Source organism: Loxodonta africana, chromosome 26, assembly GCF_030014295.1.
Source record: "Loxodonta africana isolate mLoxAfr1 chromosome 26, mLoxAfr1.hap2, whole genome shotgun sequence".
NCBI lineage: Eukaryota > Metazoa > Chordata > Mammalia > Proboscidea > Elephantidae > Loxodonta > Loxodonta africana.
In genome coordinates, this window is record NC_087367.1 from 16,551,647 (window position 1) to 16,576,564 (window position 24,918).

A 24,918-nucleotide genomic window follows, 5' to 3' on the forward strand; every position below is an offset into this window, starting at 1 on the left:
AGTAGGAGGACTCACACTACCTGACCTCAGAACCTACTATACAGCTAGGGTAGTCAAAACAGCCTGGTACTGGTACAATGACAGCCACATTGACCAATGGATCAGAATAGAGAACCCAGATGAAAATCCATCCACCTTTGGTCACCTGATCTTCAACAAAGGCCCAAACTCCATTAAATGGGGAAAAGACAGTCTATTTAGCAATTGGCACTGGCAAAACTGGATGCCCATCTGTAAAAAAAATAAAACAGGACCCATACCTCACACCATACACAAAAACTAATTCAAAATGGATCAAAGATGTGAATATAAAACCCAAAACTATAAGGATTATAGAAAAAAAATAGTGTCAACACTAGAGGCCCTAATACACAGCACAAATAGGATACAAACCGTAACGAACCATACACAAACACAACAAGATAAGCTAGGTAACTGGGATCTTCTAAAAATTAAACACTTATGCTCATCGAAAGGCTGCACCAAAAGAGTAAAAAGAGAGTCTACAGACTAGGAAAAAAAATTTGACTATGACAAACCTGACAAAGGTTTAATCTCTAAAACCTATAGGAAAATTCAACACCTCTACAACAAAAAGACAAATAATCCAGTTAAAAAATGGGCAAAGGATATGAACAGACAGTTCATCAAAGAAGACATTCAGACGGCTAACAGACATGTTAAGGAAATGATCACGATCACTAGCCATTAGAGAAATGCAAATTAGAACTACAATGAGACACAGTCTCACCCCGACATGACTGGCATGAAACAAACAAACAAAAAAGCAGAAAATAACAAATGTTGGAGAGGCCGTGGGGAGGACGGAACTCTTATGCATTGCTGGTGGGAATGCAAAATGGTACCATCATTCTGGAAAATGTATGGTCCGTCCTTAAAAAGCGAGAAACAGGAGTACCATATGATCCAGCAATCCCACTCCTAGGAATATATCCTAGAGAAATAAGAGTTGTCATGCGAATAGACATATGCACACCTATGTTCGCTGCAGCATAATTCATAATAGCTAAAAGATGGAAACAACCTAAGTGCCCATCAGCAGAAGAATGGATAAACAAACTATGGTACATACACACAATGGAATATTATGAAACTACAAAGAACAATGATGAATCTGTGAAACATCTCACAACACGAATGAACCTGGAGAGCATTATGCTGAGTGAAATAAGTCAATCGCAAAAGGACAAACACTGTACGAGACCACTATTATAAAAACTCATGAAATGGTTTACACACAGAAAGAAACAATTTTTTATGGTTACGAGGGAGGAGAGGGGTGAGAAGGGAAAAACACTACCTCAGCAATAGATAGATAAGTGGTAACTTTGGTGAAGGATACGACAATAGACAACACTGGGGAAGTCAACAGAACTTGACCAAGACAAAGTCATAGACACATACAAACTCCCCAAGGGACCGAATTACTGAGCTGAAGGCTGGGGACCATGATCTCCAGGGACATCTAGCTCAATTGGCATAACATAGTTAATAAAGAAAATGTTCTACATCCACTTTAGTGAGTAGCGTCTGGGGTCTTAAAAGCTTGTGATCACATTCTAACATACTCCACTGCTTTCACCTCAAAGACTCAAGGGAAAGATTAGTCCAAAGGACAAATGGATCACAGCCTCCACCAGACTGAGTCCAGCACAACTAGATGGTGCCCAGCTACCACCACCGACCCTCTGTCCGAAGGTCCCAGACAGAGCTGGAAAAAAAATGTAGAACAAAATTCTAACTCACAAAAAAAGACCAGACCTACTGGCCTGACAGAGACTGGAGAAACCCCAAGAGTATGACCCCTGGACATCCATTTAACTCAGTACTGAAGTCACTTCTAAGGTTCACCGTTCAGCCAAAAATTCGACAGGCCCATAAAACAAAACGAGACTAAACTGGCACACCAGCCCAGGGGCAAGGACAAGAAGGCAGGAGAGGACAGGAAATTTGGTAAGGGGGAACCCAAGGTCGAGAAGTGGAGAATGTTGACACGTCGTGGGGTTGGCAACCAATGTCACAAAGCAATAAGTGTATTGTTTAATGAGAAACTAATTTGCTCTGTAAACCTTCATCTAAAGCACGATTAAAAAAAAAAAAAAAAGACTCGGGGTTTTCTTCAGTTGTATCTTTCTTCTTTTACCAGGAAGACTGACAAACTTCCTCTGGGCCAGAACAATGGCCTCAGCACTAGAATAGCACTTCAGAATGATGCCACTGCTCCCAGCCATGACGAAAGAGTAACAGAACAGGCCAAATTTGAGAACTCGTATTACCAGCCTGTCATACCTCACTTAAGAAATCCCTCCTCCTTCAGAAAATAGAAGCAGTTCGCTCTCTGCCAATCTCTTAGATTTTGTAGGAAATCACAAAGTTCCTGACCGAATTATTCACAGAAGCTCATTATAGCCACTGAGTTTTAGTGTTGAAGAATGAGGGCTTCTGATAGTAGGAAAGGGGATAACGCAAAAAAACTAAACCTGTTGCCTTTGAGTCAATCCTAACTCATAATGACGCTATATGGCAGAGTAGAACTGCCTCGAAGGGCTTCCGAGGCTGTAATCTTTATGGAAGCATTGTCTGGAAGAGTGGCCGGCGGGCTCAAACCAATGATCTTTAGGTTAGCAGCCAAGCAATTAGCCACTTTGCTACTAGGGCTCCTTGGAAACGGGATTATATATAAACGGGATAAAAAAAAACGGGATAGGCAGGAGTTAATACGTGTATTTATAAAATATGACTCGTTTCAGTTTGCGTATTCTCTTATCTGAACCAGATGGTCTGACTTTGCTAAGCACTGTATTTTATGCAAATAATGCGTGCATTGGGCATTTTTTGCAAACCGCACAACCTCCCTGAGTATTATTTTCTTAAGTGCGCTGTACCAATATTCTTTTACATGTTGCTGGCTTCAATTTCAATTTTTTTTTTCTGTCCAACAGATTTAATGTTACCAGGGTAAAACTGATCTCATGGAAATGTCATTTAAGGTAGGTGTTTTCCTAAACCCAGTGAAGTCGGTGGTAGAGGACTTGTGTTTAGTTCCCGCCATGATCCCAAAGGGTTCTAAGATTTAGATTTATAAACTGGAAAAATGTACACAATATTACCAATAACTGCCTGGTTCCAGTAAAGAGATCGCAAAATTCAAATGTGAGGTGTACAAGAAGCAAGGGCCTTTTTGTATGCTTGAAAGTATATGACTAAGGAGACCTATGATCATTGATCAAAGACATTGGTGCTAATAAGCACTGCTATGAAATAAGCAGGCCTAGCATAGCTTAATAGTTGCAGTTAAGATGATCTGATAAGGTTTTGGCATTCAGTTTTGAGCCAAGAGTTATCATGTACCAGCTTTGCTTTGTCTACTCCTCCGGTTAAAAGCCAGAGCCAGAAGACAATTGTGATAATTATGTCAATACAGATTGAATCAAGATTCGTATTGATAGCTACTCAACGTCATTTATGCCAGTAGAGGTCTCGCTTTGTTTACGCTTCTGGTTGGTAACCTCTGAGTTATGGACAGGCTTCAGTACGTTCAAGGATTGGATTGATGATTTTCAATAAAAAAATAGCGACGGAGATATAATGATCAAATTAATGGAAACAAATGCACAGTTTCAATTGTTTATTTTCCAATTATGGGATGATACTAAACTCGATTTATGACTTCTTGACCATGGGTTATATCTTTATTATACAAATACGATCAGAAGTAACATTTTCGGACTATAGAGTGAGGGTGAATGAGGACAAAATTCACTTCCGGAAATGTCATGAGACAGGCTCAGTATATGCACTGGCCTGCTACATCAGAACTTTTTTACATAATTTTGTCATTTTTGCAAGTTATATGTGTGTGCACATTATTTACCCGGGCAAAGTATTTGTGAAAAATATGATAATTGATACTAAGGGACAAGACATTGGAATTTCCAAAAGCACATTTGACTTTTAAAATGCTAACCCCACCTTCTATGCTGCAAGAGCTTTAGATTGCTTTTATAGTATGAAAGTCTTAGTCATCTAGTGCTGCTGTAACAGAAATACCACAAGTAGGTGGTTTTGACAAACAGAAATTTATTTTCTCACAGTTTAGGAGGCTGGAAGTCCAAATTCAGGGCACTGGCTCTATCTCTGTCGCTCTGGGGAAACAAATGTCCTTGTTCCTTGGTTCCCTGGTGATCTTCATGTGATGTGGCATCTATCTTTGCCTATCTGCTTGCTTCTCTATGTCTAATCTGCTCTTTTTGTATCTCAAAGGCGATTGGCTGAAAACACACAGTACACTGATATGACCGCTTAACATAACAAAGAAAACCAATTCTCCGTTGGAGTTATAACCACAGGCACAGCAAAACCCAAATCCCATTGCCTTGGAGTCGATTCTGACTTATTGTGACCCCGTAGGACAGAGTAGAACTGCCCACAGGGTTAGGACAGAGTAGAACTGCCCCATAGGGTTTTCAAGGAGCGGCTGGTGGATTCGAATTGCCGACCTTTTGGTTAGCGCCAAGTTTTTAACTACTGTGCCACCAGGGCTCCAAACGTAAGTATAAAAAAACCCAAACCCATTGCCATTGAGTTGATTTCGACTCAATAGCGACCCTATTGGACAGAGTAAAACTTCCCCATAGAGTTTCCAAGGAGTGCCTGGTGGATTCAAACTGCTGACCTTTTGGTTAGCAGCCGTAGCACTTAACCATTATGCCACCAGGGTTTCCAACATAAGTATAGGAGTTGGGGTATTTTGGGGGATACACAATTCAATCCAGAACAATGAGGATTTTTCTCTACTCCAGGCACATTCTTGGGTCCAGGAATTAGACCATTTTATTGAGTGTCCGAATCGTAATGGTGTAGTAGTTAAAACGCTTGGCTGCTAACCATAAAGTCAGCGGTTTGAACCCACCAGTTGCTCTGTGGGAGGAAGGTGTGGCAGTCAGCTTCAGTAAAGACTTACAGCCTTGGAAACCCCATAGGGTCGCTATGAGTCGGAATTGACTCGATGGCAGCGAGTTTGGTTTTTGCTTATCTGTTGTTTTTTTTTTGTCAGGCATTATTGGAGTTCTGGTGGCACTGCGGTTAAGCGCAAGGCTGCTAATCAAAAGATCAGCACTTCGAACCCACCAGCTGCTCCATAGAATCCCTTTGGGGCAGTTCTACTCTGTCTTATAGGGTGGCTATGAGTCATATTTGTACCCATTCCCAAGAAAGGTGATCCAACAGAATGTGGAAATTATCGAACAATATCATTAATATCACACGCAAGTAAGATTTTGCTGACGATCGTTCAAAAGAGGTTGCAGCAGGACATGGACAGAGAACTGCCAGAAATCCAAGCCGGATTCAGAAGAGGACGTGTGTCTTAGTCATCTAGTTCTGCTGTAACAGAAATACCACAAGTGGATGGCTTTAACAAGACTTACAGTCTTGTAGACTAGAAGTCCAAATACAGGGTTTCAGCTCCGGGAAGGCTTTCTCTGTCGGCTCTAGAGGAAGGTCCTTGTCATCAATCTCCCCTTAGCCTAGGCGCTTCTTTGCACAGGAACCCCAGGTCCAAAGAACGCGCTCTGCTCTGGGTGCTGCTTTCTTGGTTGTATGAGGTCCCCCTGTCTCTCTGCTTGCTTCTCTCTTTTATGTCTCAGAAGAAATTGCCTCAAGACACAATCCATCCATGTAGATTGAGTCCTGCCTCATTAACACAACTGCCACTTATCCCACCTCATTAACATCATAGAGGTAGGATTTACAACACACAGGAAAATCACATCAGATGACAAAATGGTGGACAATCACAGAATACTGGGAGTTATGGCCTAGCCAAATTGATATATGTATTTCTGGGGGACACAACTCAGTCCATGACAGTGTGGAGCAAGGGATATCATTGTTGATGTCAGATGGATCCTGGCTGAAAGCAGAGAATATGAGAAAGATGTTTACCTGTGTTTATTGATTATGTAAAGGCATTCAGCTGTGTGAATCATAACTAATATGGGAATTCCAGAACACTTAACTGTGCTCATGAAGAACCTACATTTAGACCGAGAGGCAGTCATTTGAACAGAGCAAGGGGATACTGCATGGCTTAAAGTCAGGAAAGGTGTATGTCAGGGTTGTATCATTTCACCATGCTTATTCAATCTGTATGCGAAGCAAATAATCCGAGAAGCTAGACTATATGAAGAAGAACGTGTCATCAGGATTGGTGGAAGACTCGTTAATAACCTGCAATATGCAGATGACACAATCTTGCTTGCTGAAAGTGAAGAGGACTTGAAGCACTTACTGATGGAGATCAAAGACCACAGACTTCAGTATGGATTACAGCTCAACATAAAGAAAACAGAAATCCTCACAACTGGTCCAATGAGCAACATCATGATAAATGGAGAAAATTTTGAAGTTGTCAGGGATTTCATTTCACTTGAATCTACAATCAATGCCCATGGAAGCAGCAGTCAAGAAATCAAAATATGCATTGCATTGGGCAAATCTGCAAAAGACCTCGTTAAAGTGTTAAAAAGCAAAGATGTCATTTTAAGGATTAAGGTTTGCCTGATCCAAGTGATGGTATTTTCAAACACCTTATATGGATCTGAAAGCTGGACAATGAATAAAGAAGACCAAAGAAGAATTGATGCCTTTGAATTATGGTGTTGGCAAAAAATGTTGACTATATCATGGACTGCCAGAAGAATGAACAAATCTGTCTTGGAAGAAGAACAGCAGAATGCTCATTAGACATGAGGATGATGAAACTCTATCTCACATACTTTGGACATGTTATCAGGAGGGACCAGTTCCTGGAGAAGGATATCATGCTTGGTAGAGTAGAGGGTCATTGAAAAAGAGGAAGACCCTCAAGGAGATGGATTGACACAGTGGCTGCAGCAATGGGCTCAAGCATAACAAGCATGATTGTGAGGATGGCACAGGACAGGACAGTGTTTCATTCTGGCGTACGCAGAGTGACTACGAGTTGGAACCGATTTGATGGCACCTAACAACAACAGCAACATGAGTCAGAATCGACTTGATGGTAATGGGTTTCTGTTGTTTTTTTTTTTTTTTGGCTAGGCATTAAGCCTCTGTGGGAAGAGGGAGAAGTTGGGGAGGAGATCAAAGATGACTAAGACTTAGTTCACAGATCTAAGTATCTTACAATTTAGTGGGTTAAACAGTTGCATCTATATTAAGAATTTTTTATGATTTCAATTAGTTTGAAGCCGATAGGGCAAATGGCCATGTCAGGCTTTAGGTGGTGGTTGTTGCTGTCGAGTCTGCTGCAACTCACGAGGACTTTAAGTACAACAGAATGAAAACATCACCTGGTCCTGTGCCATCTTCATAATCTTTGATATATTTGAGCCAATCGTTGTGGTTATTGTGTCACTCCATCTAATTGAGGGTTCTCATTGTTTTTGATGATGCTCTATTTTACCAAACATAATGTCCTTTTCCAGGGGTTGGTTAGACAGTACTTTATTTAGTATGTTTAGAGGGCATTTCAAGGATTCAGAGCCTTGCACTGGTACCATAGTGGAGAAAGAAGTATCTTGGCTTTGAGTTAGTGGTACATGGATATCTTTAAGAGCCCTGGCTTTGGAATAAAGCAGATCAAAGAGTTTGAATCTCACATCTGCAGTTTGTTAGCTAATGTGGCCTGGGATAAGTTACCTAACTTCTCTGTGACTTGGTTTCCTTGTCTATGAAAAGGGAATAACCGCAGTATGTCATTGGACTGATATGTGAATAAAATCCACAAATGTCCATAAAAGCATTAACTCAGTGCCTGGACATGGTAGGTGATCAGTGATTGTAAACTAATACTGTTATTATTACAGTCTCCTTGGGGAAATAGAATCCATAGGGAAAGGACTTGAAAACGTGAGTGATAACATAACATACACAAATGATAACATACAAACGAATATCATACGAGAGCTGTATGCTTTGGAGCAGTAAAACAAATAACCTCCACACAAATCCAAAACATGTTTTCATTACCCCCGAGGCCTGTTGCATAGTCTCAGATGGGCGTCCAGATTATTCCAGGCTGAGTCTAAACCCATGAGCTTCTTGGAATTCAGCATTGAAGATCCAAAGGTAAACAATAGATTGAGCAAGATCCTAGAGAAGGAAGGCAGTTTTTGTGGTGGAACCTGGTTTATACTTCAGTGGTTGCAAATTTCTCTTGACAGTTTGTAGTGGGAGTGACTCTTTTGCAAAATTCCAAAGGAAATGTTTGGACAGTCTTACTTGTCCCTGGAGTAGGCCACCACCTACATACTTTCATTTGAGAGGACCCTGCCCCAGATTTTATTTTTCCCAGATGTCTGATATACAAAGTCTTCCTGTCTTATTCCCTTTAGCTTAATGGTCTTTTTCTCTTCATCAGTTGAAAAGCAAATATCCTGTTTGGAGGAAAAAGGGAGTCAAGGGCTCTCACTATGGTGGCCAACCTCTACTCTCCTTGCTGTGTATTGCTGCTGCTACCATGTACAACCTAATCCTTGAATCTAGACTTTTTTTGCAGGAGTCTCTGTCTCTTATGGCTGTATCTAGTTTCCAGACTTGTTTGTAAATTCTTCCAGGGTAGGAATTATGCCAAAAGACTTTGTAGAATACTGGTTTACCTTGACCATTACAAACCCTTACCTTAAACCTGTCTAGCACCATGAGACATCAAAAGTAGGTGAATAAAAATAGTAAGTTATTGACTTTGATTATTATGGTCTGGCTTTTCTTCCCGTAATTCTGGACTACGATGTGTTCTCTAGTATTGTTTCAGGACTAGACATTATGGAGCAGATTGTGATTGTAGTAGATAATTCTAGATCTTCTAGAACCAATGCAAAAGGCAACCTAAAACAGTATGGGTTAAGAAGGAAAAAAAAAAAATCCCTAAATAACCTCAGAAACTGATGCTTAGTGACCAAGGATCTTAGACAGGGAATTTAGACTTATTAAGTTTAAAAAGAGTCCTTTTTTTCTTCCCCATCACAAAAATTATCCAGTAAAATCTGTGTTCTCTTTGGGTGGATCTGTAGCAAGGCTCACTCATGGGTCCTTTCAACATCTTGGTAGGCTCTTTAGTACTCGGAGTTACTGGAAGTAAGTCATTACCAACGAAAAGCTGCTCTTTACAATTTTCTAGAACAAATCCATGGGGTTTCATCTACTAAATTCTAATCTAGATTAACAACAACCTTATTTCCTTAATATGTCCTCATTTTACAATCTAGTTCCTTTGGCTGTTTCTGTGAGCTTAGCGTGCTGGGTAAAAAACGATACCAAAAACCAAGTCATTTTTCATTTCTACTGAGAGCTTGCTTATGAGAAAATGTATTCAAGGTCAATGGAAAGAATTGCTGGAGAGGTCTTTATAGCTTTTAAGTTGGGTTAATGAAGAAAAAAGGGTCTTCGGGGGATGGAAGTGGCGTTACTCAGGTGCAATCGCATTCAAAAGGAAGAGGTACTTTTGGGTTTTTTGGGAAGGGAAATGGATATGGTGCATGCGAAAGTGAGCTCACCCGGGATACCAGATTATCAGGACTCAAGTCACAGCACTTTCCAAGAATCTGAAAATGAAATGGGGAAGGGTTTTTCCATTCTTGCCCAAGGACAAGGAACTGGACCTGTGCTTGCCTCAGATAAATTAATTCAGCAAATATATACTCCCTCTATGTGCTAGGTGGAGCAGTGGTTAAGAGCTGTGGCTGCTAACCAAAAGGTTGATAGTTTGAAGCTATGAGCCGCTCCTTAGAAACCCTATGTGGCAGTTCTACTCTGTCCTATAGCACCGCTATGAGTCAGAATCAACTAGACAGCAATGGTTTATTATTTAATGTGCCCTGTACCTTTTTTTTTTTGTACCTTATCCTATCTGCCAAGTAGTGTGTAAAGTGGGAGAGAGGGGCAGTGAAGATGAGTCCAAAAGACACATGGTGATTTGCCTAAGTTTACTAGGCAAGTTCCTGATAGAACCTGGTTTTTAAATATGTGTACTTGCCAGTGTACTAACCTGTCTGAGGGACCAAAGTGTAAGGTAGTGATGATACCAGGCCTAAACTGTCCCATTAAGGCAGGGCTCCGATGGACTAAGTGAGGGCTTTTCAGAGGAGCCAAGTTTGCATATTCCCACAAGCTTTGAAGAAAACCTTTTTTCAGGGTTTAGGAAATAATGCATTAGGCTAAAAATGTGCTACGAATACCCTTCTGGAGGTTAATTAATAACATTTTAAACTGACTTTAGAAATACTGGAGTCCCTGGGTGGTTTAAATGGTTAAGCATTTGGCTACTAACCAAAAGGTTGGCAGTTCAAATTCACCCAGAGGCACCTCAGAAGAAAAGCCTGGTGATCTACTTTCAAAAGATTAGCCATTGAAAACACAAAGGAGCACAGTTCTACTCCGAAACACATGGGGTTCATGAGTTCGAATCCACTGTAAGAGCAACGGCTTAGTTATTTTATTCTAGAAATAATAAAGCTTAATTTTTAAAAAATTGTTTCACAGCAATTTACAAATAATGCAAAGAAAAATACCTTTGAGTTTTAAAAATAATAGATAACCCAACCAAAACCTATGCCCTCGAGTTCATCGCAAATAGATAACAAGCGAGAGTAAAACGCCTAAAAAACGGTAAAAACAGGGATGCTAAGGCCGTATTCACTGGCAGCCCCACGTCACGCAGCTCTAGGGAAACAGGACACGGTCCGCCCCTCGGCGCAGGGAACCGCCCCGCAGCTCCCACTGGAATCTCGCTCTAGCTCCGCCTCCGTTCATCGTGGCTCCACCCCCTCCGGCCGCGCGGCGCCTTTGCGTAGGGTTGTCAGGAAGCAGAGAGGCGGGACTTTTGGCGTTTGAAAAACTTCCGGCGGGAACCGGAAGGTGCAGTCACAGACGGCCTCCGGTGCTTCAGACATCCAGGCGGAAAGGTGAGCTGTGCGGCTTGCGGGCTTGCGCGAGCCCTACGCCTGGGCTCTGATATTTTGGGGGGCCATTTAAAAAGTTCCGAGCGTTCATTTGGGAAGAAACACCCCCTTTAAAATGAGAAGTTTCATTACATTTTCCTGCATTGGTCTGTGTCTCATAACCAACACCCAGACAACTCTTAGGTGGCGCGTGTCAGCTGGCGCGTGTTCTCAGCCGAATTGCAGCAGTTCTTAGTGCATAGGGGCAGACAGGGGGAAAAACCCAGGCGAACCTAGGTTGTTTTTATTCCCCTAGTTACTGGAGATTGGAAATCATTTTTTAAAAAGAACAAAAAAGGGGAAGACCCTCAAGGAGATGGGTTGACACAGCGGCTGCAACAATGGGCTTAAGCATACCGATTGTGAGCATGGCGAAGGGCCGGGCAGTGTTTCCTTCTGTGGTGTATAGGGGAGCTATGAGTCGGAACCGACTGGACCGCACCTAACAGCAACAGTTACTGGAGAGGGAGGAAGAAGCATCCTTTCACTGTCATAGGGCCCTGTGTTAATCAGCTCCAGCTTCAGCAGTGTACTCGCCATATACAAAAACTAAACCCATTGCCGTGAAGTCGATTCCTACTCATTGTGACCCTATAGGACAGGGTGGAACTGCCCCATAGGGTTTCCAAAGCTGTAATTTTTCGGAAGCCGACTGCCACATCTTTTTCACCACCAGGGCTTCTGGCATGTAGGATGCGCTGAGTAGCTGTTGAGGTAGCAAAGGAAGGGAATTCTGGGCAACTTTCCTCAAACCTCCCAATATGACAGCAAGTCATTAATGGTGTGTGGAATGGGAAACAAAGCTAGTCTTGGTCTTCCTCTGGATTCTAGTCCTTCCTCTGCTACATCTCTGTTCCCTTGAGTGAGACCCCACTGGATCTCAGGCTTCTCATTCATGAAAATATTGCAAGGCTATCTGATCTCTAAGACCCCACCCATCTCTTGTACTATATGTTTTTAATGACTTGGTTCCAGGCACTTTTGTGGTTGCCTCAGGGAAGATACTTTAGATGCTTCTTAAGGATTTGGGCCCCCTCTGCCCTCCTCGGATTTTTTATTGTTCTTTTCTATTTTATTTTTGTGTGTGTGCAGGTGTCCCTGCCCCCTACCCTCCTCAATTTTCATTTGCTCTAGTTTAGTGCCTCTCTGGTAGAAACACAGCAACCTACACTTACTGATTGGGAACATGCCTCTGTGTTCAGTTAAAAAGAATCAAAACTTAGTGAAATTTGGGCATAAGGTTTATTCAGAGAAGTTATCCTATATGCATGTAAACTCATTACCGTAGAGTCTATTCGGACTAATAGCGACCCTATAGGACAGAGTAGAACTGCCCCATAGAGTTTCCAAGGAGCGGCTGGTGGATTTGAATTGCCAGCCTTTTGGTTAGCAGCTGTAGCTCTTAACCACTGTGCCACCAGGGCTCCTATAGGCATATAGGGAGACCATTTTGATTCTTAAAAAAAAAAAAGGGCATATGGCTCAAAGAAGCAAGGTACAGTTAAAAACCTAAGTGCTCAGAGAAACACCTGAAATCAACATAACAATATATTTATTTTGAGTAGATATGAAAGCATCAAGAAGGTGCTGCGAAGAACGAACAGTGAAAACAGGCTATATAGGCAAGGTCTGGGTGGGGTAGTCTCCTGAAACCCGTTGCCATCGAGTCCATTCTGACTCACAGTGGCTCTCTAGGACAGAGTAGAACTGCCCCATAGGATTTCCAAGGAGCAGCTGGTGGATTCAAACTGCCAACTTTTTGGTTGGTAGCCGAGTTCTTAACCACCGTGCCACCAGGGCTCCAGTCTCCTTCAGGTTATTGTAAATACCTTTCTTATTGCTTTCTCAGGATATAGTCAGAGCCTGTGCAAGGTTTCGTAAACAGAGTCATTAAGGACATGCCATATATCCTAAAACACAGCTTCCAGTCAGACCCTGGAGTCCCTGCTTCTCGAAACTGACTGCGAATAGATGCTCTCCAAAAAAGCCCAAAATGGTCTCTGCTAAGCCGCTAACTAGGCTATTGCTTGACCTGAAGGCGATGTCAGGAAAACTAGTTCTTTAAAGGCTCAAGGTTCAAAAGGACACCTGAAGGCAGATGGCCTGGGTGGGTCACCCAAACTCCATAGACCCAGAAGTCTGGATTCCAGGGAATTAAAATGGTTTCTCGGGAAAATGAGGCTTGTAAAGAGAAGCGGAGGGAGAAATACAGAAGATCAACCACTGAGTAATCTTGACGTGATTGAACCGTGCCCTCCCTCTTTTACTGAGGTCAAATTGATACCAGGTCACAAGATGGTCTCTGCCTTTCCTCTCAGCCATGTCTTTGAGATTCAAATTAAGCAAGCCTGGCTTCCAACAGGAAAGAAGTGATTTGCAACTTTGGATGAGAGAGAAAAAAAAAATGCTGGCAGGATTAATTTTGGTCAGGAGTTTCTTTAAAGTGAATGTTTGGTTTCATGGGGAAGAAAACTTCACAATCAAAGCAAGATGTCTGCTATCAATTTCTCTTCTTTACAGTATGTAGTATTATGTTCACTTAATACACATCTATACAGCAGCTATTAAGTGCCAAGGAGCCCTGGTGGTGCAGTGGTTAAGTGCTTGGCTGCTAATCAGAAGACTGGCTGTTCAAACTCACCAGCGGCTTGGTGGGAGAAAGATTTGGCAGTCTTCTTTTTTTTTTTTTTTTCCCATGGTGGTTACAGCCTTGGAAACCCTGTAGGGCTGTTCTCCCCTGTCCTATAAGGTCACTACGAGTTGGAATTGACTCCGTAATAATGGGAATTAAGTGTCTGTTACGTGAAGGAAAAGACTGAAGATTACCCTGCCTACTCCCTGGAGATTTTTCCTGGTTCTGTCAGGGCCCTGTCCTCCACAGTGGTTCTGAACTCACTGGATTGAGTTAACCTGTAGCTGCTGGCAGATCATAATAACCCTTTCGGTATTGCCACGGGGCAAGTGGGGGTTAGAACTAGAGGCATTCTAACATATGACTGGCTTGGCCCATATTCTTTAGTTAATAAATCTTAAAGTAAGTTTATTTACATCCTGTATTATGTGATATCTCCAGTTATTTGCCTTTGAATTTGGTAAATATTTTCTAGTGGCACTAATGATTGATAGTTTTGTTTATGTATTGTGAACATGTATGATAAGGAAATGGTTTGTCTTGTTTTAGGAATAACCTGTCTGCTTACCCAGTCATTCGGTGTTACATACGCGACTGTAAACTTTGTAAAGAGGTCTCTATTTGCTGTGGATAGCATCACTATCAAATAACACTTGTAGGGTACTCAAGCATATAATTCTCAAAACACTAAGAGCTGTTACCCTGTAGGAACTTACATTTTTCAGAAATGACCCACGCTCTTAAGGCTTTTGAAACGATCAGCTGGTCGTCAGCTCCTCCTGTAGTTGGCAGCCACATAGGAGGGGAAACCAGTGTTTGGGGTTGTGAATGATCTTCCTGGTTTTTCCCCATGACGTCTTCTAGCTGCAGAGTTATTAGAGTATTAGTTTGGAATGATATATCATTTTATAGCCAAGTAAAGTGAGCAGACTATTGAAGTCGTGCGGATTTCATGTTCTGTTTCTTCCAGATGTCATCATTGCCAAGAAGAGCAAAATTAAAGGTCCAGGCTGCCGCATCCAAAGATGAATGTTCTTTCTTCTCGGAGTTGTAAGCATATTGGTGTAATACGGGGTGGGGGAATGATTTCTGTATTAAGGAGTATTGCGCTCTCTCACTCACTGACTTCTTAAGTCATTTGGATTGAATGGGTTGTGCCTTTTTCATTCATTCATGTAACAAATATTTATTAAACTCATGCTTTTTTCAGGTTCTGTCTAGGTGTTCGCGATAAAGTATTGAATAAGCGTTAAGCTCCCATTTCAGTGGTAGAGAGAGCAGATGACTAAACATGTAATAAACTAACAACTAAACATACAGTATTGACGCTGGGATATAAGTTCCTTAAGGCCAGGGAGGATGAGGTGTTGCTTTGGAGGAGAGTTTCTCAGCATTGGCACTGTTGATGTTTTGAGCTGGATAACTTATGGGGAACTGTCCCTCCGTGTCCCCTAGATGCCAATAGTGACCTCCCTCAGCTATGACAATCAGAAGTATCTCCAGACACTGCCAGATGTCCCCGAGGGACGGGGGGCAAAATTGTCCCCTGTGGAGAGCCTCTGCTTTAGGTGCTTAGAAGAAACGTAGATAAATGACTGGTTAGTGTTAGGCGGTAATAGTATTACTGTGCTGTAAAGAAAGAGAAAGCAGGGCGAGGGGATAGAGAGCACAGAGAGTGGTTGTTGGGGGCACGTTTTGGATAGAGTATTCAGGGAAGCTCTTTTGGAGGAGGTGGTACTGTACAGAGATCTAAATGAGATTTGTGGTTGCATCTTGCAAAGATCTGGGGGATGAGTGTGCGAAGTAGAGGGAGCAGCAAGTGCAAAGACCTTGAGTCAGGGATTGAGCTTGTGGTTCTTAGGGAACAGCAAGAAAACCAGAATCACCAAGGCAGAGAGTGGTAGGAAATGAGATTAGAATGGGTCAGAACTAGTCTAAGGAGCCCTGGTGGTGAGTGGTTAAAAGCGCTTGGCTGCTAACTGAAACATCAGTGGTTTGAATCCACCAGCCACTGCACAGGAGAAAAAAATGTGGCAGCCTGCTTCTGTAAAGATGTACAGCCTTGGAAAACCTGTGGGCAGCTCTGCTCTGTCCTACTGCGTTGCTGTGAGTTGGAATTGACTCAGTGGCAGTGGGTGTGTTTTTTTTTTTGTTTGTTTTAGGGTCTAATATGCTGTGATAGAGTGTTAGTATCCTATTTGGAGTAGGTTGGGAGGCCATTGGAGAGTTTTGTGCAGGGATGTGACATGATCCAGGTTACGTTTGTAAAAGATTATTCTTGATGGAGAACAGACTGTATGGAGGCAGGAATGGAAGAAGAGGAATCAGTTAAGAAGGTTATTGTGGAAGCGTGGGGTCCTAAAGGTGAAGTGGTGAGAAGTTGTCTGATTTGAAGCTCTAGTGGACAGGACATGCTGTTGTGAAGGAAAGACAGAAATTTTGGGAAGACTGGAAGAGGAACAGGTGTGAGGGTGGTGAGCTTAAATTCTGTTTTGTTTGGACTTGCTAAGTTTGAGATGCCTGCTAGACATTCAAGCAAAATTAGATACATGTCTTGAGCTCAAATCAGGTCATGTTGGAGATATGAACTTGAGATTCCTGTATTCAACCATAGAACGAGGTAGGATCATATAGGAGTCAGCAAAAGAGACTGAGGAGAAGCTGCCAGCAAAGTTCTACAGGAGGAAACCAGGGAGCGGAGTTCCTGAGAGGTGTGTGGAAGATGCTCTTTGAGTGAGGGCCAGCTGCTGCCGAGAGGTCAGAAACGACTAGGAGTGAGAATTGACTAGCTGCTACATTTGTTATGAAGTCACGTCTGTACTTACGTGATGTTTTTCTTCATAATAACTAAAAGAACCTTTGTGTCTGTTTTGTCACTTGGTAATATTTCTGTGCAAACAGAGTTAGTCAGTACTCCTTTTTGACAGGTGACGAGGTGCTCAGTGTAGTGACAGTATGAGTGGAGGAACTGTGGTTTTCTAATTCCTAGCCCACAGTACCTTTTCAGTTTCACGGCTGTTGTGTTGTATTATTTCAATGATTTTCTGTTTGTGGTCTGCTTACTCCTTAGTTAGCAGCATTCACCTCTGAAGATAACCCACTTGGAGGATATCAGTGGCTTCAGCTGTCGTAACTATGCTCTCTTAAGCATAATTTAAGGATCCCCGTGTTGCAATGAAGCCCTCATGGCGTGGTGGTTCAGAGCCATGGCTGCTAACCAAAAAGTCAGCAGTTTGAATCACCAGCTGCTCCTCCGAAACCCTATGGGGTAGTTCTACTTCGTCCTATAGCGTTGCTATGAATCGAAACCGATTCAACGGCAGTGGGTTTGGGTTTTTTTTGGTATTGCAGTTGTTAAGTGTTTGGCTGCTAATGGAAAGCTTGGCAGTTTGAATCCACCATCCGCTTCTTGGAAACCCTAATGGGCAGTTCTGCTCTGGCCTATAGGGTTGCTATAGCCAGAATCTACTCGATGTAAAAGGGTGTGAGTGTGTAAGCATAATTTAAGGAGCCCTGGTGGTGCAGTGGTTAGGTGTTCGACTGCTAACTAAAAGGTCAGCTGTTTGAACCAACCAGCCACTCCACGGGAGAAAAGACCTGGAGAGCAGCTTAGGAAATCCTGTGGGGCAGTTCTACTCTGTCGTAGTCACTATAAGTTAGAATCAACTAGAGAGCATACAACAACAGAGCATAATTTAGCTAGGAAGTCATTCAGTCAGGCTTTGCTTCCAGGCAGAATTTAAGGCATTAAAAAAGCCAGATAGCTCTATTCACTACTGTCAGTGAAGGAAGCGGTCACCCTTTCCACCAGTATTGATCTCTGGCAGGAGGGGTAGAAGCAGGAGTCGCTGGGTTGCCAGGAGCATGGTGTTCCTTTACCAGAGCTCACACAGCTGTTTTTTCCCTGCTCTTCCTCTGCATTTGATGCTTGAGTTGTTAGAAAAGTGTGTAGCTGCACCTGATCCAGTTGAATCAGGAAGCAAATCTATTCTGTGAAAAGAAGAAAGGGGCTAATTAAAGCAGTTGGAAGGGTTTGGTGTGTTGGGCTTTTACTTAGAGTGTTTCCTAAAGCCATTTCCCACTCCTTGCATTGGTTTGAATACGTTAATACAATTTAAGTGAATTTGATTAATTAACACTTAGGAAATAATTTAAGTGTTTTTCACTGTTGAAATTGAAAAGCTCACGTTGACTATGGTATGACATGACTAAGTGAGTTACTTGTCAATAATAATTTCCCAAGTTTTGAGTGTATGTGTGTAGCCTGTCTGTCAGCAGAGGGGAGAATGGAGAGACCCGTGATTTACAGCTGTTAGGGGTATTTGTACATCATTCCCTGATCAACTCTATTGTTTTAGTTCTTAGCAATGTGTGCTGATCACCTGTACTCTCATAACTCCACTTTACATTGAAACACCTCCTGCCTTATTACTGTTTGTTCAAGAAGCATGGCATGTGTTTCCTTTTTCCCTTTGATGTTTGGCTTCATTTTCCTTGGAAATTCTCTGGCAATTTACTCTTAGATCATCTTCGTCTGAAGAAGATGACAAGGAAGATAGTGTTTGGGAGCCCCAAAAGAAAGTCCCCAGAAGCCGTAAGCAGCCTGTTCCCAAGGAATCTAAGCCGAAGAGGATGCCACGGGTAAAGAAGCACAGCCCGAAGATCAGTGATGGCTTAGAAGACGTGGTTGTTAAGGAGGAGCTGGTAGGTGCCTTAGCTAAATAGAGGAAACACTGTAGTGTTTTCTTAATTGGCGATGTTACTTTTTTTTTTTAATTGTGCATCAGATGAAGGTTTACAGAGCAAATTAGTTTCTCATTAAACAATACACATATTGTTTTATGACATTGGTTGCCAACCCTGCTGTGTGTCAACACTCTTCCCCTTCTTGACCTTGGGTTCGCCATTTCCATTCTTGCAGCTTTTCTGTCGCCTTCAGCCTTCTTGTCCTTGCCATTGGGCTGGTGTGCCCATTTAGTCCCATATACATAGTTGAGCTATGTGTATTATTATTGTTTGTTTTATATTTTGTTTGTTCTATGTGCCTGTCTAAGCTCTGACTGAAAGATAAACCTCAGGAGTGACCTCAGTGTGTCCAGGGGCCTTACTCTTGAGGTTTCCCCACTCTGTCACACCAGTAAATCTTGTTCGTTTTTTATGAGTTTGAATTTTATTCTACATTTTTCTCCAGCTCTGTTTGGGACGCTCTCTTGTGATCCCTGTCAGAACGGTTGGTGGTGATAGCTGGGCATACCTAGTTGTGCTGGACTCGCTCTGATGGAGGCTGTGGTAGTTGTGATCTGTTAGTCCTTTGGACTAATTTTTCCCTTGTGTCTTTGTTTTTTTCATTCTTCCTTGCTTCCAGACAGGGCGGGTTCAGTGGAGTATGTTAGATGACTGCTTATAAGGTTTTAAGACTCCAGACGGTACTTACCAAAGTAGGATGTAGAACATTTTCTTTATAACCTATGTTATGCCAGTTGAGCGAGATGTCCCCTGAGACCGTGGTCCCCAGCCCTCAGCCCAGTAATTTGGTCCCTCAGGGAGTTTGGATGTGTCTATGAAGCTTCTATGCCTTTGCCTTGGTCAAGTTGTGCAGACTTCCCCAGTATTGTGTACTGTCTTACCCTTCACTAGGTTACCACTTGTCTGTTGTCGAGTTAATATTTTTCCCTCCCCAACCCTTTCCTCCTTCGTAACCATCAAAGATTATTTCTTGATGTTACTTTTTCTTTACACACAGTAGGACAGAGCATGGAAATGACAAAAAAAAAAAAAAAAAACCTCACGACAATGGTGCCTCCTGCCATAGATCTTAATATTATTTACTATCAGATGCACTGTGTTGAAGGAGAAGGAGTATCTATCAACTGGCATGTGTGTACATCTCACCCTTAGCAATCACTTTATCTGTATCACACTGGACACAAACACCCAGCACAGCAAATTATATGCTATTTTACTATACGAAAGGAATTATTTATATCCAGAATCATTGGCTGTGGTGTTTCTTTAAATGACAACTTCCCTAGTACATTCATAATGATACTCTTTTAATTTGCAGTGAAAACACAGCTTTCCATGGACACGTTTGTTGTGTGTAGCCGGGACACTGTGTTGTACTTTGCTGGGCCCCTGAGTAGACACTTTTGAATCGGTCTTTTCTCTTATTATCAGGCAGTGTTAGTAATCCTATAAAAATGTTTCCTAGTAAACCAGTACATCTATTTATTCATCTTCATATGCAAGCTTTTCACTGATCGTGCTTTTAGTGAGTGGATGGGCTTTATTTACAGCAGAGAAAATACAGGCTTCTATCATCCTGCTGACTGAATTGGGAGGTTTCTCATTAAGCATGGCATAGCTTATTTCCTATCCTAGGAGATCTTGCAGTTGAGCGATTCTTTGTATTAGGGTCACAAAGCCTTTGAGAGTCTGATAAAGTTTATGGACCTGTTCCTCAGTGAAACATACACAGGCATGTTCTCTAAGTTTTAAAGTGTATTTCAAAAGGGTTCACAGCTTAACAACCCTTGTCATGGTGACTTCTTGATCCCTCCATGCACGCTTGGCGTATGGATATTTTTTAAAGGAAAAGAGGAAACTCAAATAGAAAGTCTCTTACTTAAGAGACGTTCTGAGGATGTTTAGAATGTTTTTCAGACTGCCCACATCATACATTTTGTAGCTCATTGGAAGCACCATGTTAGAAGGTTTCATTTCATTACATTTGGCATTTTGCTCTGCTATAACTGCCACAGAACAAAATCATTAAAAATCCTGTTTTAATAGAGCCAGAATTAGCAGCCTGCCAATTTTTTTTTGAGCCTATTTTTAGCAAAACCAGTGACAAAATTCATCAAGATTCAGGCTACCTCATCAGTGTCTTGTCCCCCTTCCCCCCTCCCATGTTGCTGGCATTTACCACCTCCTGGTCACTCATCTTCATTCATTGACAACTTTAGCACCTGCTTCAGGTCTTCCTGGCTATGCCATGTTCTATCATCATTCTTGTGATTTTATCACTGCTTGGAGGATACCCTTGTGTCCTTGCCCTCCATCTCCAGTGACCTGTCCTCCTTCTCTACCTTGAGATAGAAAAGATCCTATCTCAGTCTGAATCTTCTCATCACCAGAAACTGTGCTGCCTCTCACATTTCTGCCTCCTTAGCACCACCGTCTCCTGTTCTTTTAGCTCACTTGTTCAAGACCCCTCACTGTCACACTTTTGCAACCTCATCCCAACCTCTTACCAGCAGTTCTCAACCCCAGCTGCACCTTAGAATCACCCGGGGAGCTGAAAAAAGTGCCAGTGCCCAGGCCCCTCTTCTAGACCAGCTAAATCTGAATTCTGGGGCTGGGGCCAGGGCATCAGTGGTATTATTTTTTGGAAAGCTTCTCAGGTGACTTTTATGTATAGCCAGGGTAGAGAACCACCACCTAACCCTTTGACTGTAGCACTTTTTCACTATCGGCTCAGCCTTTTCTTTCCTACCTTGTGTAGTTAGATTCCATGATCTATCATTTAAATCATTTTTTTATTAAATAGCCTCAGCATTTTTCCTCTTCCTTTTTTTTTTGTCGCACATGGCTGATAAAACCTCAGCCCTGGTTGAGCCATATCTTCTGTTCTCTGCCTTGCACCTAGGCAGCTGAATATTGCTGTTTTCCTTTGACTTTAAAATCTCAGACCTCAGAATGGCACACAGAACTACATGGAAGCCTCACTGTTTTCCTCCAGCAGGTTTGCTTTTCTATTTTTTTCTTAAACCTCTGGAATTCCTTTCTCTTGTCTCACTGTCAGCTGTTGACATTGCCTTTTACGTATTTGATAATGTATGAAGCTTTTCATTGTCTTACACAGAGCTACTTACGTTTACATTCATCTTCTTCTGTCCTGTTAGAGTGGAGACAATGTCACTCCTCCTATCAGAGGTTAGTCCCACCACTTACACTCTAGATCTTGTCCCCTCTTGCCCCCCTCCTTCAACCATTCTCTTTCTCTTCTGTTGCCAGCTTTTCTTCCATTGGATCTATCCCTGTTGTTAGTTGCCATTGAGCTTATTCCGACTCATGGCGACCCTGTGTGTGCAGAGTAGCACTGCCCTATAGTGTTTTCAAGGCTGTGACCTTTTGGAGGCTGATCACCAGGCCTGTCCTCTGAGGTGCCTCTGAGTGGGTTCAAATTGCGAACCTTTTGGCTAATAGTTGAACACTTTACCGTTTGTGCCACCAGGGATCTGATCCATCCGTACAGAGTATAAAAACGTTCTTCTACATCTCATTTTTAATGGCTCCTCTTGGCCCCATATCCTTCCCCAGCTATCTGTGAAGCTCAGGCATATAACTCAAGGCAAGGTCTGACTGATTTGAAGGTCCGACTAATTTGATCCTTAAAGATACCAGCTACTTTTAGATTTAGATAATATATTGCTTACATAGATAGCAAAAAAGAACGGTCAAATATTTTTTGGAGTCTTGGATTTAGTCACAGACTGTGTAATGACCAAGATGTAATTCAGAGTGTTTAGAATGACTGAAAAAACCATGAAGTTAAAATGAACTCTTGTTCAGTCCGTGGAAGATTCCCATAAAATATAAGGAGGAAAAAAATCGTCATGGAGGCTTATTAAACTTGAGTATGTCCCTGAGGGAGGTTATGGAATCTTAGCAACTTTAAAAAACAGATTTTTAAAGTTGTGATAGCTTTAATCAACGTTTCTCAAAAGTTTTGGACTTTTTACTCCTTTTCACTTGTGAAAATTACTGAGAATCCCAAGGAGCTTTTGTTCATGCAAGTTATTATATCTATAGATAGCTACTGTATTAGAAATTTAAAATGAGAAAATGAAAAAATCATGACTAGGTTTTAAAAAATAACACTAAACCTATACATGTTACTGAAAATTATATTTTTTAATGAAAAATAATCTTATTTTTCCAAAACAAAACAAAAAAATTAGAATGATGTTGTTTTATATATTTTGCAGGTAACTTTAATGTCTAACAATAGATGATGGCTGAAGTGTGTGAAGAAAACTTTGCCTTACTTAGATATGTAGTAACTTTTTTTTAGATAATTGTGAATGTTCTTGTTTGATACTGCATCAAAACTCAACAAGTGGTAGGTAGTTCCTCAGAGGTTTTGTTCCGTGGTGGGATTTGGAACCATACCAGTGAACTTTTTATACTCTGTTGTAAGTAAAACCCCTTGGTCTGTGTTGTGATCTGAATGGGTCTTTTACCCATGCATGATTTTATAAAATCATGTATTAGTCATTTGAAAAATACTGGTTTGCTGATTTATGCAGATATTCTAAAAGTTGGCACCTGTCATCATACAGTATTAAAAAATCACATTTGTTAATATAACCGCTAATATCACCACAATGTTGGGCAGCTGTCAAGCTCACAGTGGCAGATACAAATTTTTCAAAATTCTAATGTTTACTTAAAGGCCTGAATTTTATTATTGGCAACAAATGTTTGTTGTTTCCTTGAAGTGATAGGGTCACTTAGTTCCTTTATGAGAAAATATCTGCCAGATACTCAAGTCTGAATAATCATAGTTTGTCTGCCTGTTTATTTTCAAGTAAAAATAGCGTTTGGTGGAAAAAGAAGGGAGCTTGATGATTTTAAGCGCTCGGCTGCTAACTGAAGGGTTGGTGGTTGGAACCCATCAGCTACTCTGTGGGAGAAAAGACCTGCTCCTGTAAAGGTTGCAGCATAGCAAGCCCTGTGGGGCAGTTCTGCTCTGTCTTACAGACAGCGGCACACGACAGCAGTGCGGAAAGAGACGCTAGTGCAGCTGACGGCCCAGATGACTGCCCGGGTGCTCTTTCTCGAGACAGTCTTAGCAACAGGGATGCAGCACAAGTGCCTGGTGTGGATTTTCTCTTTCGTCATGGAATATTGAAAAGATGCCTTCTGAAGGGTCCGTATCCTATACAATTAATGATGTTTACTACTTCCTCAGGGGCATTAAGTGAAACTCACGTTGTTTTTGTTGTTTTTTGCAAGTGCCTGGCAGCGAAGAGAACAATGACTACTAGAGTGGCTTGGTGCCGATGCCTTGGTTTGTGCTGAGGTGCCGGCATTGCCCTTACACAATCAGTGCAAATGTCTAAGCATTATTATAAATATAGTTGGACCTTGTAGACCACCTGCAGGGGTATCAGGGCCCCCCAGTGGTCTATGAACAACACTTTGAGAGGTAGTAGTTTAGAAAAATCTTGCCTGAAAACTCCAGGAAAGATATATATATATGTGTATATATGTATATGTGTGTGTGTATTTTTTTCCCCAGTAAAGGATAGCTTTATTTAATTTTTTTCCTTGTTCATCTTTTCCTAGATTTTTTCTTTTTTTATGTAATCTTACTTATTTTGTTTTTGTTGTTGAGAATATACACAGCAAAGCCTACACCAGTTCAACAGTTTCTACATGTACCTTTTAGTGACATTGATCACATTCTTCGAGTTGTGTAACCATTCTCGGCCTCCTTTTCTGAGTTGTTCCACCTCCATTAACATAAATTCATTGCCCGCTAAGGTTCCTATTTAATTTTTCAAGTTGCTGTTGTCAATTTGATCCTATATAGATAGTTCTTAAAAGAGCATAATGCTCAAGGCAGGCATTTTTTACTAGTTAAGCTAAACCGTTGTTTGTTTTTTAAGAAGACTTGGGATATTTTTGGTTTAAGGTTTAAAGATTATCTCAGGGCAGTAGTGTCAGGGATTCATTCAGCCTTTGTGGCTCCAGGAAGTCTGGATCCATGAGAATTTGAAATTCCTTTGTGAATTTTCCCCCTTTTGATCAGGATTCTTCTATGTAATCTTTGATCAAAATGCTCAGTGATGGTAGCTGGGCACCATTCAGCTCTCCTGGTCTCATGGCCAAGGAGGCAGTTGTCCATGGAGACAGTTAGCTACACATTTCATGTCCTCCTATAGCTGACTCTCCTCCTTTCTCTGTTGTTGCAGACAAGTAGAGACCAATTGTTGTGCTTGCAAGCAACCCAGGCACTGCACATTGAACATGAGGGTAGAACAGAGGCACCAAACGTGTTGTTAGGCCAGCTAACTGGGCTGTCCCATAAAACCATAACCCTAAACCTCAGGGGAAGGTATTTTTAAGTGTCTAATTTATGATTGTTGGCTCCCTCCCCCTTTTTTTTTTTTAAATCTTCCACCTGTAGTCATTTTACTTTTTCTTCTTTTCTTCATTACTTTTTATTCTCTTAGGAGGTGGTCGAGGTGTCGTAGTGGTGTTAGCAAATAGTTG

The 24,918-nt window shown here is 41.7% G+C and overlaps 1 protein-coding gene across 1 annotated transcript in view; it reads left to right on the plus strand.

Annotated features, from left to right (window-relative positions):
* Positions 1–10,913: 10,913 nt before the first annotated feature.
* Positions 10,914–24,918, plus strand: part of SRBD1 (S1 RNA binding domain 1) — a 235,540-nt gene continuing 221,535 nt past the window's right edge. The window contains exons 1-3 of the mRNA XM_010595907.3: positions 10,914–10,967; positions 14,606–14,685; positions 18,159–18,339. Coding sequence (XP_010594209.1) covers positions 14,606–14,685; positions 18,159–18,339 — 261 coding nt within the window. The 5' untranslated portion in view covers positions 10,914–10,967. The remainder of the gene's footprint in view (positions 10,968–14,605; positions 14,686–18,158; positions 18,340–24,918) is intronic.